General features: G+C 43.3%; 1 protein-coding gene across 1 annotated transcript in view; it reads left to right on the plus strand.

The window, feature by feature from the left end:
- The window catches only part of ccdc170 (coiled-coil domain containing 170), an 85,022-nt gene extending 77,216 nt beyond the window's left edge, over positions 1-7,806 (plus strand). Inside the window, exons 13-14 of the mRNA XM_067989368.1 lie at positions 861-1,177; positions 5,995-7,806. Coding sequence (XP_067845469.1) covers positions 861-1,142 — 282 coding nt within the window. The 3' untranslated portion in view covers positions 1,143-1,177; positions 5,995-7,806. The remainder of the gene's footprint in view (positions 1-860; positions 1,178-5,994) is intronic.
- The last annotated feature ends 3,408 nt before the right edge of the window (positions 7,807-11,214 follow it).

The following is an 11,214-nucleotide window of genomic DNA, read 5'->3' on the forward strand; positions in this document are numbered from 1 at the left end:
AATCCAACCATGCCTTATATCTTATAATGGCATTTGTACATCTCTGCATACTGCCTCCTTACTTCATTCTGACTACTCTTTGAATGAATATTCACAAATTTCTTCATCAGGACCTTCTTGCAGGAGAACTTTTGCTCTTCTGGCCGGCCTCCCATCTTCTACCCTCCGTAAACTTCAGCTCATCCAAACTCTGCCACCCGTATCCTAACTCCCACCAAGTCCCTTTCACTCCTGTGCTTGCTGACCTACATTGGTTCCCGCTCTGACAACGCCGCAAATTTAAAATTCTCATCCTTGTGTTCAAATCCCTCCATGGCCTCGCCCCTCCCTATCTCTGTAATCTCCAGCCCTGCAATCCTCAGGGAACTCAGCTTTCCTCCAACTCTGGCCTAACCCCACCAATTGGAGGCTGTGCCTTCAGCTGTCTAGGGCCTAAGCTTGGAATTCCCTCCCTAAACCTCTCTGCCTTGCTACCTCTCCTCCTTTAAGACGCTGCTTAAAACCTACCCCTTTGACCATGCTTTTGGTCACCTGTTGTAATATTTTCCATATGTGGCTTGGTATCAAATTTTGTCTGATAATTGCTCCTGTGAAGTGCCTTGGGATGTTTTACTATGTTAAATGCACTATATAAATGCAAGTTGTTGTTCTTTTGCTATTTCCACTCACTTTTTAACCTGTCTTTTTCAATCGAAACGGGTTATGATTCTACTTTGAATAGGCTGTGAAAGGGAGCTCTCAGTAGGACACACGTTAACTGTACCTTGATAAGTTTTGCAGTGCCTTGGTCTAAAGTTAGACCTTTAAGCGTGAGTACGAATTAACCAGGTGATTAATGTAATGTTGCACACTTGTTTCAGCTGGTGAATTTCAGAGATGTTGTCTCACGGATACTGGGCCTGAATGTTAACGCTCTCGCACTTCCTGACTATGAAATAATCAAACGACTTGAGAGGCTGGCCCAGACTCACCACTCTTCCGCAGTGACTACTCTGTGCTTCGAGAATTCGGTGGGTAAGCTACACCAGGGCTATGCGGCAGGATATGAGGCTAGGCAAAGGTTGGCCACCAGTCTGAACCATCCAAGCCCCAAGCCAATGACTGCGTTGCCAGCACGAAGACTGAAGAGTGGCTCATCGTGAGAAGCCTAGAAGCTTTATAGATCTGAGTTATACCGGTAATGGAATGATGTTAGTGTGCAAACTCCAAGTAGTGTTCATATTGATTATTGCAAAATATCACCACCTTTCTGCAGCCCCCTTTTCCCGTGCTGACCTGCCAACCGTAAACCTAAATGGTCAACTGTGGCTCAGTGGGTAGCACGCTTGCCTCTGAGTCAGAAGGTCATAGGTTTAAGCCCCACTCAAGAGACTTGAACACATAATCTAGGCTGACACTCCTAGTGCAGTACTGGGGGAGTGCAGTACTTGGAGATGCCGTCTTTCAGAGGAGACATCAGTTGGATGACAAAGATCCCATGGCACCATTTTGAAGAAGAGCAGGGGAGTTCTCCCTGGTGTCCTGGCCAATGTTTATCCCTCAACCAACAACACTAAAACAGATTATCTGGCCATTATCACATTGCTGTTTTTAGGACCTTGCTGTGTGCAAATTGGTTGCCACGTTTCCTACATTACAACAGTGACTACACTTCAAAAGCTTGGCTGTGAAGCTCTGGGACATGCTGAGGTTGTTAAAGTTCTTTCTTTCTTTCTTTTCTTTCTAAATTACATTTTTAAAGTGCTGCTTACCCACAGGAAGATGTCAGAGACAAAATTGTGGAGGCTGAGCAAGAAGGAAAAAGGAGAAGGTGGGAGGCGGGAGTTGAGGCACAGCCAAAGAGAAGGGCTCTCAAAGCAAGTGGTGAGGTAGCTGGGCAGAGGAATCCAGGGAGTTCCATAGGGCAGCGGCAGTAGCTGAAAGCGTGGCCACCAGCAATGGAACAAGGGTAACTGGGTGTCGAAGGAGTTGGAGTGCGCGTGCAAGGTACTTGTGGTTGGAGGAGATTTTTAAGGTAGCGTAGAGGCAAAGCTGTGGAGGGCATCTGACAAGTGCAGATACGCATCAACATGTTTGAGAGTCTCCAAACAGCTGAGAAATCTGTATGGTTAGAGGTTCTGTTTGCCCAATATGGAGTTCAAATGCTCTCCCCTATGGGCACCCTTCACTTACCAAAGTCCAGAGAGCTCAGCCAAGAGACCGGGCTTGTGGATCCCACAAATGTGTCCTGGGCTGCTGCAGGAGTTTAACTAGGTAAAACTGCACAGCTCACCAGCTGCTTGTCCAGTTAGGGCATACAGGGTTATCTGGAGCTGAGTGAGAAGGATCCCAGCCCCCAGTACCAGCTTCCATTAAAGAATCAGGTTGCCTGGTCAAACATCAACAATGAGCTGGTATTCCGATGCCTCAAATTTGAAATTCTTATCCTCGTGTTTAAATCCCTCTATGGCCTCGCCTCTCCCTATCTGTATAACCTCCACCAGCCCTACAATCCTACAAAATCTCTCTATTCCTCTGCCTTTGGCCTCTTGTGCATCCCCCTTCCATTCGCCCTACCATCGACCTTCTGCCATCTGGCACCATACCCTGAAATTCCCTCCCTAAACCCCTCTGTCTCTCCACCACCTTTTCCTCCTTTAAGTCTATCCTTAAAACCCACCTTTTTGACCAAGCTTTCGTTCACCCTTCCTAATATCTCGTTCTTCGTCTCGGCGTCCATTTTTGTCTGATTACGCTGCTGTGAAGTTCCCGTGAGACATTTTTCTACAGTAAAATTAAAAGCAACCTGTTCCCGTTAGGAGTGTGGCAGTTCCTCCTGACCTACATATCGAATTACAGAGTCATTGGAGCTCGGAGAGGTGGGGGTCTTGGGATTGTGCGACTTTGTGTGGGTAAAGACACAGGCCCTTGGTATTCTGAATGAGTTGCAACTTACAAAGGTGCTGAGGGCACTTGGAGAAGTTGAATCTTGATGTGATAATCTCGATAGGGGTGAACCTCCGTGCCATTTCCAGCGGAGAGAGGAAGCAAGTGCCGCAGGGGATAGCTTGGAGGGGTTTAGGGCAGAGGTAGACAGGGTGAGTTGAGTCAGGTGGACAAGCAGCTGGAGCTGGTCTTCCTCCTCCTCATCATCATCATCATCTCTATAAGTGACAATGGGAAAGAAAGGTTCCAGGTCCTCCTCCTCCTCATCAGTATCATCATCTTCCAGCAGAGTCCTTCCATGGATCTGCACGGTGGTGGAAGCCTGTGCCACTGGTGCAATGCTACTGCCTGGGATACATTATAGGGGCTCAGTTATTAACCTGGTGCCGGCAAGATGCCTTCAACTTGGGCAACAGCCACAGCAATAGCCCTGTGCGTGACCATAAGCTGCCTGGCCTTACCCTCGTAGGGGGTGAAGGGTCTGGTGGTCTGTCTTTGGTGGGCATTTTGCACCAACTTCTCCTGCAAAGAGATGTCAGTAAGGGCAAGGTTGGCAGTTAAGGAGTGTGTGGCAACTGGCATGTGAGAGGCGAAGTAATAGGTGGGTGTGTGAGGGTGTTACAGTGAAGGAAGGTGTTTTGGGGTTCCGCCAGGCATTTGCTAGCTGTTAGAGGAGCTGGGTAGCCATAGTGCAGGAAGGGAAGATAGAGGCGCTCTTAACAGTGCAGTGTGAAGGGTTAGGTGTGTAAGTGTTGCTTTAAGAGGGTGAAGAGTGTGATAGCACCCTTGGTGGGCAAAGATGAAAGGGAGAGCATGGTGGGTGTGTTACCTTGCCAGCCCTGATCAAGTGGTTGAACTTCTTTTGGCAGCTCCTGAGATGGCAGCCAGGGAGATTGATGGAGTCAAGGCCAGAGGCATATAGGTACTGGTGGGGACCCAAGAAGGGGGACTTTGGTTCAGCCGCCAATTTAAAAAAAATGTTTTTTCTCATTCTTGGGATGTGGGCATCGCTAGCCCATCCCTAGTTGCCCTTGAGAAGGTGGTGGCGAGCCGCCGCCTTGAACCACTATAGTCCGTGTGGTGAAGGTATTCCTACAATGCTGTTAGGTAGGGAGTTCTAGGACTTTGACCCAGCGACGATGATGGAACGACGATATATGTCCAATTCAGGATGGTGTGTAATCTGGATGGGAACTTGGTGTTGATGTTGTTCCCATGAGCCTGCTGCCCTTGTCCTTCTAGGTGGTGGAGGTTGTGGGTTTGGGACGTGCTGCCGAAGAAGCCTTGGCAAGTTGCTGCAGTGCATCCTGTAGACAGCATACACTGCAAGCCGTGGTGCGCCATTGTTGGAGGGAGTGGATGTTTAAGGTGATGTATGAGGTGCCGATCAAGCTAACAGCTTTGTCCTGTTTGGTGTTGAGCTTCTTGAGTGTTGTTGCAGCTGCACCCATCCAGGCAAGTGGAGAGTATTCCATCACACTCCTGATTTGTGCCTTGTCCCTAATCAGCTGGAAGAAATTTTGGTTCAGCCAGTCTTCATGTCAGATAAGTAGTTGAATAGTGTAACACAACAGGGTTTTGGATCAATAGAGGAGATCGCGTGGTAGAGTTGGCTGACACTGGTGGATAGATGGAGATGACTCTGTGCTTTTGGTTGACATTGTCAAAGGTAGCATGTAAAGGATGAAGAGAAGGGGATCAAGGATGGATCTCTGGGGTACAGAGGAGGAGAAGCCACTTGAGATGATGTAGTGTCTTCATTGTGAATAATCTAAGTAGTACCAGGAGAGAGCAGTGCTAGATGGAGAGATGGCCTGCAGAGGAGAGATATTGGAGGAGGATGGTGTTGAAGGTGGTGGAGAGGTCAAGCAAGAGGATGAGGGGAGCTGAAGAGCCACGATCACAGTCGCACAGGACGACTTTTGTGAGTGCCGTCTCAGGGGGGTGGAGAAGAAGGATTGGAGTGTCTCAAAGAAGGAAGGGTGAGAGATGTGGGAGTCTCATTGCAAGGCAACGAGTTTTGGGAATGTTGGAGATAGGGCAGTAGTTGGAGAGAATGGAGGGCTTAGAGGTAATAAGAAAGTAAGACTGAATACTCCTGTGTAGCACTGATGGCAATGTTGCTGCATATATATAGAGTTTATCCTCTAGCTTTGGACAGAAAATCAGTGTTACTTTCTTACCCTTGTGGTGGAAAGGTAAGGATAAATTCCTGTAGTGGAAAGGCCAGCACAAACTCTTGTGCCAGTAATTTTCCCTCACTGTCGTGACTTCGGTGGAAGATTGGCGAATACCCCAAGGAAACAGTGGAAATTCTACCCTCTGGAGTATTGCTCTCTGGGTTTCTTTATTAATTTACTGACTTGCAATAACACTCTGTTACCCATTATTGTAGTCGCCAATAGCAGTGAATATTGGTAATTAAACATGGTTTCTTTGGAGGAGAAATTCTGCATTTTAGGCATTCCACAGATTTTTGATTTTTCTGTTTATTTAATGATTTTCATTTGGTTCATTATATATAATTCGAGTTTCAAAGTTTCTCTTTGTAATCCTGATATCTACACACTATTTAATTGGTGTAATTAAAAGAATGATTTTCACTCATAAAACAGATCTGAGGGACGGGTCCACATTCCCAGCGGGGGTTGGGGGCCACACTCACAAAGAATGTAGGTCGGAGATGGGACCGCATAGCCCTGATTCTCCCAACTCCAAGTGCGACCCCTCCACTGGAGGTGCATGTCTTCTGAATTAAACCCCTGCAGAATGTACACAGCCACTGTCTGGCCTTCAGTAACTGGACATTCAGAATATTTTAGCCTTTTTAAATTTATATGCAAACGTGCCATTTATATAACTTTGTGAACAAGGCATTTGAACTTTGTCCTATGGTGAAATAAATTTTGTGAATAACATTTTGATTTAGTTTGAAGCACATTTATAATATTTTTGAACATAAACAGTGCAACAAATGAAAGTTCAAAAATGAATATAATGAAATAAATCACACAAGGCGTAATTGGTGTAATTATATTGTATTATGCCCATTTTCTGTTTTTATTTCAGATTTCCAGCATCCGCAGCATTTTGCTTTGTGTCAGAGACAAGACTGTTCCCCTCTAATTTGTAGATTTTCATCCTTATATAAAAGTTCAGACAATACTATGCACCTCTCCTCCTCCAAAAAGAATTGGCTGAAATACCTTCCATTTTGTGCAGGAGCATCTCTGTAGAAGTTTGAAGGACCTTGAAACGTGTGTAATAAGTTGGCTCTGAAGGACTCCATTTTTTTTTAAAGCGCTATTAGACCTTCAAGGCCCACTTGGACATGAAGAAATTCTTCTTCCTGGGGCTTTCATGGCCTGCTGGAAAGATTCTCATCAGCATTCATCTTTTCAGTACCAGAGATGTTCTATACCCCTGACTGCAAATGTAGTTGAGGCAGGCCCCAGCCCAGCTCCACCAAGGAGGCATGCATGGGATTGCTTGCACGTCAGTCCATTCCTTAACAGAACTTCACAGACTCTCCACAGGAGCTCTAGGCCATCTTTCCGAGGCAATGCAATTGCTATAATATCTCTTGAGATGTCCAGGCCGAGTAAGCTGTCCAGTGCTGGCTGCTCTTGCCCTTCCTGAGACTGTTTCCATTGATTAAATTGAACACAGAGAAAGAAGTGCTTGTGATGGAACGGGATGGTCTGCTTCAGTTGCAAACCGTAGAGCAGGTTCCTACAATAGAGGAAAAGTTTATCTTTGCCTCTCCTAGGAGAATGCATGATTGAGGGATAGGAGAGTTGGTTGATGGTGAACGTGGGCTGCACCATGTCTGGATGGGGCATATTTAATAGACTAGATGGTCTTATTACTTTTCTTGTACGTTTCCCACTATTTTCTGGGTGGAGTGGGACTGCCCTCACAAAGGCGGCCATATGTAATTGACATGGGTACATCTGGTGGAGGTTTAAATGCTACAGCGCCCTCTGAAGGTGGGCCATGGAGGTTGCGTTCAGTCCCCTCAGATTGAAGGATCGGAGAAGAGGCTGGCAGCAATCCCCTTACACCTCCACACATGTTGTCTTTCCTTTCCAGGATCTGCGCAGTGGATCAGTGGGGCTGGAGGCCTTTGGGCTTCCGAAGATGCTGGCTATTATCAGTGGCATTTCTGAACCTGAAGTGCATTGAGACCTTGCCAACAGCCTGAGCCTGGAAATATAGGTGGAAGAGGGAGAGGAAAATTGGCCTCAGTAGTTCAATTACTGAAAAAATTGGTGCACTCACTGCATTTTTAAAAATTGGTAGATTTTCCTCATTGCTCATGCTTATGTTATTTTGATTGTTGCTGTTTTATCAGTATGCAATTTAAGCCCATTAGGTGGAAGATATTTGGATATACAGAAGTGTGATGCCAAAATGTGAAGCAGCAAGTGGGATATAAATGCATGCTGACACACCATTCTAATCGCAGGAGTTTCATGCCATGTAATGTACAATCTGCAACAATGGAGTTGTGTCTCTTTAAGACGAACAAAGTCTAATTGTTAAGTAAACACAAGCTCAGGTCACTCAGAGTTTAATTGTTTGGTCAAGGAACTTTGCAAATTTATTTTCTCTTTCTTAAAATCATTTTGCATCTGTAACAAAGTGACGTTTGCAGTGTGGCATCTGCAATGTGAAGACCATATTTAATACACTAATAGATAGATAGTGATAAATAGGTGATAAACTAACAAAGCATGTTACTAGCACTACAGTTCCCTAATGCAGGTCGTAAGAAGAATATCACAGTTTTGGTTTCAGTTTATTAAATTATATTTACTGCAATATATGTTAAAATACTAATTCAAATTGAATAAAAATTAATATTTTTCTTCCTCATAACTTAAACATACGGTTTATTTTCATCAGTTTTCTTTAAAAGATTATTTTAAAGTTTCAGGGAGGAGTTAGCACAACATGAATATGATTATATTAAGAATATTCCAATTTAAAACCTTTACTTTGAAAAAATGTGGATTATGGTCGCAACTATTTTTAACCACAATGACTATTTGGGAAAAAGTGGTTTATACTCTGAGAGAGCATCAAGGTATGTAAATTTTATGATATCAGTGTCATTCCTGCATTATGTGCACTCTCCCAGTACCTGTAATCTTTTCATATTCAATAATAATTTTTCTTGCAGGTGCTGCATCTTCATTTCTTTCCCCATATAATCAGAGAGTGGAAAAGGCAGTATTTAAAATCTAATTCTCAGTACCAATCATGTTCCATTTATATAGGTGAGTGAGATTTTACCTTTTTTAAATAAAACTAGTTGATCTCCTTTGGCATTGCACATGGGGAGTCAATATTAAGTGTAATCATCGGGAAAAGTGAGGTTAGCAGGTGGAGAGAATTAGAATAGGGCACATAGATATAATTCAGTCTTCATTTTAGGCATACATTCTGTCCTTATTTTTACACTGCCTTTATAAATGCACTATATCAGTACTGCACTGGAGTGTCAACCTAGATTGTGCTCAAGGAATGGGACTTGAACCCACAACCTTCTGACTTAGGGGTGAAAGTGTTACCACTGAGCCACGGCTGACACTCAGCCACTAGGTTTACCTTTTAAAACAACACTAGAAACCTTTTTGCAAGATGCAGAAACTATTGTCTTTATTAGGTATATATGCGGCAACAGCTCATTAGATTTCAAGAATTTAAAAAAATCATACAGGCTAACACCATCGGTGCATGAAACCGAAAGGGAAAGCAGTGGAATTCTTCAAAGAATTCTCTTCTCTTAGCGTTCCAGTTGTTTAGTGGGATACAATGTGTTTCTATATTGGAATTTGCTGCGTAAAAGGGATTGGGCCTTTTTTGGAGTATGGATATCAAAACTGTCGGAATATTCAAATACAACGATGGGCTGCATCCAAGAATTTCAAAACAAAGTAAGTTTATGTTGTGCTTTTTGACAACTTACCAGCTGCGATTTAAGACGCTCGCGTGCTTTGTATGTTTATTCTTGTTGGCTATAAATAATTATATGGTCGATATATAATTACTCTGGTTAGAGAGCCTGCAAAATAACAGACCGGCTCTCTAAATATGAAAATCTTCAAACAAAGAAAGACCTATAGATCAACAATACATAAATCTGAATGCACCAAGATTTTAGTCACTTAAAAAAACAATTGACATTCAAGTAATGTCTGCTTCTGGTCTCATGTGCAACCCTCCTCCCTCGTCCCATCATTGGCAGCCTTGCCTTCAGCCGTCTAGAAATAAAATTGCCAAAATAATTTGCATTTTAAGCGAAACCCAGTTTAAAGAAAGGCAGAGAGGGAGGGAGAAGGACAGCAGTACCTCCCTGAAGAGCGCATTACCCTCCCCGACCCTTGCAATCTCATTTTGCAGCAAGGTCCTTAAGAACCGGAATCAAAAGCAAACTGTTACCGGCTGAAGATTCTGCGTAAGAGCTCCACTCAAACTTCACTTATACAAGCGGCTAGAGTCTCCTTTCATGCCCTAGTTTAGCTTGTTGCCCATTGTATGTTGGGTAATTGCTTCCAACCATTGAGAGCACAAAATAGTTTCCCTTCTGACGAATCTCGGTAATACGTGCCAAGCTGAGTGCCTTAATTTATGTGATAAACAAGACCAAGACTTTGACAGGTGGGCTGTTTTGCACAAAATAATGGTTTATTTCTACTACTCATGCCTACTTAATATATAAGTTTTATAAGATAAATTAGAGGGGACCTCAATATTGATCAAGTTTGATGCGTGTGGATTGGAGTGTACTATAGGATGGGAACACAGAATTTGCACTATGATCTCCATCTTCTCAGTCTTGGCCTGTTACATTATGTGTAGGAAATGGCACATTGTGGTACAGTACACTTTGTTCTATACTGAACACCATATAAAGTTAGGGTCCAGTACATTTTGTTTGTTCAGCTGGAATGCAAAAGCGTCTGGTGTACTGAGCCAAGTGGCACTCGGGTTCCTTTGAAGTGCTAACCTGATGGGCTGGGATCACTGCTAACAGGTGAACGTTACTGTGAAGAATGATATGTGGACAGAGACTTTTGTGATCTTGGCCACACATGGCTATTACAAGCAGGTTTGTTCTTCTTGGACTGTGTTACGTTATTGTTGGGTCTGCTTTTTGATGGTCACGTGGACAAGAGGTGCTTTTACATGCGGTCTCTGAAGACTGATTTCTCCGTGGTGTAAAAATCAAACGTTCAAACGTTTTTGTTTCTCTGTAGTTCGCACACATTCCAGTCATGCTGTACCTCAAAGGGAAATAAACTCAAAGGCTATTTTCCGGGCGTGCACCTGTTGTGAGATCACTAATCATTTGAAAATAGGGTTTCTGATTAAAAGTCTGAAACAATTGTTTTTTACATTTGTGCTTAACTCATTCCTTTTTTGGACTAGTTATTTCCTGCACCCGATGTACATTAAATAGATTTTGTATATCGTAGAGATAATTTCATCAATGAGTTTGCAATCTTAGATTTAGTGTTTCATGTGCAGAGCTTGGAGTGATGGAGTGCATACCAGGAATTTAACCATGGAGGGGGCATTGTACTTGATCCACGGGCTGCATGATTTTCCATCCATTGAGTTTCATAACCTTTACTCCTTAGATTTAGAATAGTACTTAGACTGGACTTAGACTTAGTCTAGACCAGTGTTCCAGTGTTGTCCAATACATTAACCGCTAGCCACATGTGGCTAACTGGGAATCCAAATGTGGCTAACCATTTCTGATTAATAAATTAAAAATGAGTAATAGACACAGCGTGCATATTCGTATGGTGCGTGCATGTGAACTTCATCCTTTTGTGCGTTTGTTGGTAAAATGATAAGACAAAAAGCAGAGTGTGCGAGTGATTTTTGATCGTTATGAGTGCTTCCTTGGGTACTGAATGGTGGTAGATGTTTGTTAAGTAAATATGCACATGTGAACTACTTTTACTTGTATTGTGTGAATGTATGTAAGGCATTTTATACTAAAATTAGTGCATGTGGCTAAAATAGTGTCAGTGATTTCAATTGGACAACACTGGTCTAGACTTCGGCCGGGAATTTTGCCAGTTACCTTAAATCTGTGTCCTCTGGTTACCGACCTTCCTGCCAGTGGAAACGGTTTCTTCCTATCTACTCTATCAAAACTCCTCATAATTTTGAACACCTATTAAGTCTCCCCATAACCTTCTTTGTTCTAAGCAGAACAATCGCAGCTTCTCTTGCCACATAACTGAATTCCCTCATTCCTGGTATCAT

This window comes from Heptranchias perlo, chromosome 8 (genome assembly GCF_035084215.1).
Source record: "Heptranchias perlo isolate sHepPer1 chromosome 8, sHepPer1.hap1, whole genome shotgun sequence".
NCBI lineage: Eukaryota > Metazoa > Chordata > Chondrichthyes > Hexanchiformes > Hexanchidae > Heptranchias > Heptranchias perlo.